At 39.9% G+C, this 2470-nt stretch overlaps 1 protein-coding gene across 1 annotated transcript; it reads right to left on the bottom strand.

The window, feature by feature from the left end:
* Positions 1-230: 230 nt before the first annotated feature.
* LOC128781015 (olfactory receptor 5P76-like) lies at positions 231-2143 on the bottom strand. The gene is made up of 2 exons (XM_053925048.1): positions 2121-2143; positions 231-1204 (listed from the first exon to the last, which is right to left on the bottom strand). The coding sequence occupies exon 2, from the start codon at positions 1173-1175 to the stop codon at positions 231-233; it is 945 nt and encodes a 314-aa protein (XP_053781023.1). The 5' UTR covers positions 1176-1204; positions 2121-2143.
* Positions 2144-2470: the final 327 nt, after the last annotated feature.

The following is a 2470-nucleotide window of genomic DNA, read 5'->3' as shown; positions in this document are numbered from 1 at the left end:
TTTATCAGGGACCTCAATTTGTTTTGTTTTGTTTTTAATCATTTCAACTGATTAGAGGAGGGCCACCCACACTATTTGATAACAGAAAATTCACCTCCTATCTTCACAAAAATCTCACACTGGCTAATTCCATATACATAAATATATTTTGAATACAGACACTGAATTTCTTTTGATTCTTATATTTATGGTATATTATCATAACAAATCCCACAAAATAAAAGGTTTCACTAAGAAAATGTTTTTTTCTGAAGCACTCTTTTCAGAGCCCCCTTGATTTCATTGTTCCGGAGGCTGTAGATGATGGGGTTCAGCATGGGAATCACCACTGTGTAGAATACAGACACCACCTTGTTCTGGTCAGTTGAGAAAGTGGACTTGGGCATCACATATATGAATGTGATGGTCCCATAGAACAGGGTGACCACTGTGAGGTGGGATGAGCAGGTGGAGAAGGCCTTGTGCCGCCCCTCGTTGGAGTTCATCTTCAGGATGGTGATGAGGATGTAGATGTAGGAGACAAGTATGACAAACACCGTGACCATAATGATGGAGCCAGATGTAAATGAGGGGACAACTATAAGGATACCACTATCAGAACAGGAGAGTTCCACTAGAGGGGCAAAATCACAGAAAAAATGATTGATTTCATTTTGTCCACAGAAGAATAAAAAATAGAAGCACATAATAAAGGAGGAAGCATTGAGAAAACCACCCACGTAAGCCACTATGAGGAACTGAACACAGACTCGTGTGGACATTTTGGTTGAATAAAGCAGTGGGTTGCAGATTGCCACAAAGCGATCATATGCCATCGTAGCCAGAAGGAAGCACTCCACTGTCCCAAAGACAGCAGTTGAACCAAGCTGCGTGCCACATCCGTGATAGGAGATCGGATTTCTCTCCACCAGGAAGTTTACAAGCATATTGGGTGTGACGGAAGTTGAAAAGCATATGTCAGCAAAAGCCAAGTGGCTCAGAAAAAAATACATAGGATGATGGAGCTGAGAAGAAATTCTGATAAGAACGATTGTGCTGAGATTGCCAGACACGGTCACCAGGTAGATACACAGGATGATCACAAAGAGGATGACTCGAAGGACTGGGTCATCAGTTAAGCCCAGGAAAATGAAGTCTGTCACCACAGTGTGGTTCCCGGGCCCCAGGGAATCCATGAGATAATGTTGCTGCTACCCAAATGAACCTGTGATGAAACATTACATTAATGCCATCACTCAAATGTGGAATCTAATGAACAAAATAAACCGATGAACAAAATGAAGCCAGAGGCATGGATACATGGAACAGACTGACAGATTCAGAGGGGAGGTGGGTAGGGAAGACTGGAAGAGATCAGCCAAAGAACACACATGCATGTATGCAGAGCCCACAGACACAGACAACAATGTGATGAGAGCTGGGAGTTGGGGGGGACATAGGCTGGGTGGAGAGAGGCAAGGGGTGGGGGGAAGTGGGAGACATCTGTAATAGTGTCAACAGTAAAAAAAGTTGTGAGTTCAGTGGTTTATCTTCATTAAAGCGCATAAAAATTATTCTAAACAAAACAATTACTTAAGCCAAGTCTGGGCATTTTTTAGAGTCCAGAGCTATGTGCAATGAATCTTGTATATTTTGGCAGCTAGTGAGGGGGTAGTTAAGGGGTGGAGGGATTGAGCAGAAAGGAAAAAGGACTCATGGACATGGAGAAGTGTGGTGATTGCTGGGGGAATGGGGTTTAAAGGGACTAAATGGTAATGGAAAATATATAATAAATATAAGAAAAATAAACTTTTTTCAGCAACACTACAGAACCTGCTTTAAATAATGTGTATCTTTTTCTCTTTATATTGTGAATTTATAAAATGTACTTACAGTGGCTTGAAATCTAAGCATTGAAAACATAAGGCTTGTCAGAATAGCAGATAGGAATTGTCAGTATAACACGGAAGACGAAAGCATAAATACTGGATTACGTAATGGAGATGTAATACCTAACACTTATTGAAAGGTTACTAAACGCTAAGCACGGTGTAAAACATTTAGATATTAATTTCCAAGAAATAATACTGAGGACTTGTATTTATAGATGATAACTGATTTGCCATTGGTCAGTAACTTACCAAGTTTACCTAGCAAAGGGCAGCATCAAGTCGTGAATCTCAAAGCAGTTTGAATCCAGTCCATTCCTTTTCTAACTACACTGTAAATGAAATTAAATAATACTCATGATGTAGTTGAGTCAGAAATGCATGGTAACAAATTCCTCATTTTACAGGTAATGTATGAAGGAGTGCATAGTTATTGAGAAAGTTTACATTTTTATCAGTAAAACAAGTTCATTTTCTAAAAGGAGAAACACAAATTTTTTCATTCAGTTATCCTTTTTATAGCATTTTTCCCATTACCATTTATCCCACTTATACCCTCTTCCACCTCCACCCCCCACACCCCCATAATCACCACCCTGTTG

Source organism: Desmodus rotundus, chromosome 5, assembly GCF_022682495.2.
Source record: "Desmodus rotundus isolate HL8 chromosome 5, HLdesRot8A.1, whole genome shotgun sequence".
In the NCBI taxonomy this organism is placed as follows: Eukaryota; Metazoa; Chordata; class Mammalia; order Chiroptera; family Phyllostomidae; genus Desmodus; species Desmodus rotundus.
This window is presented reverse-complemented; position numbering and strand designations above follow the sequence as displayed.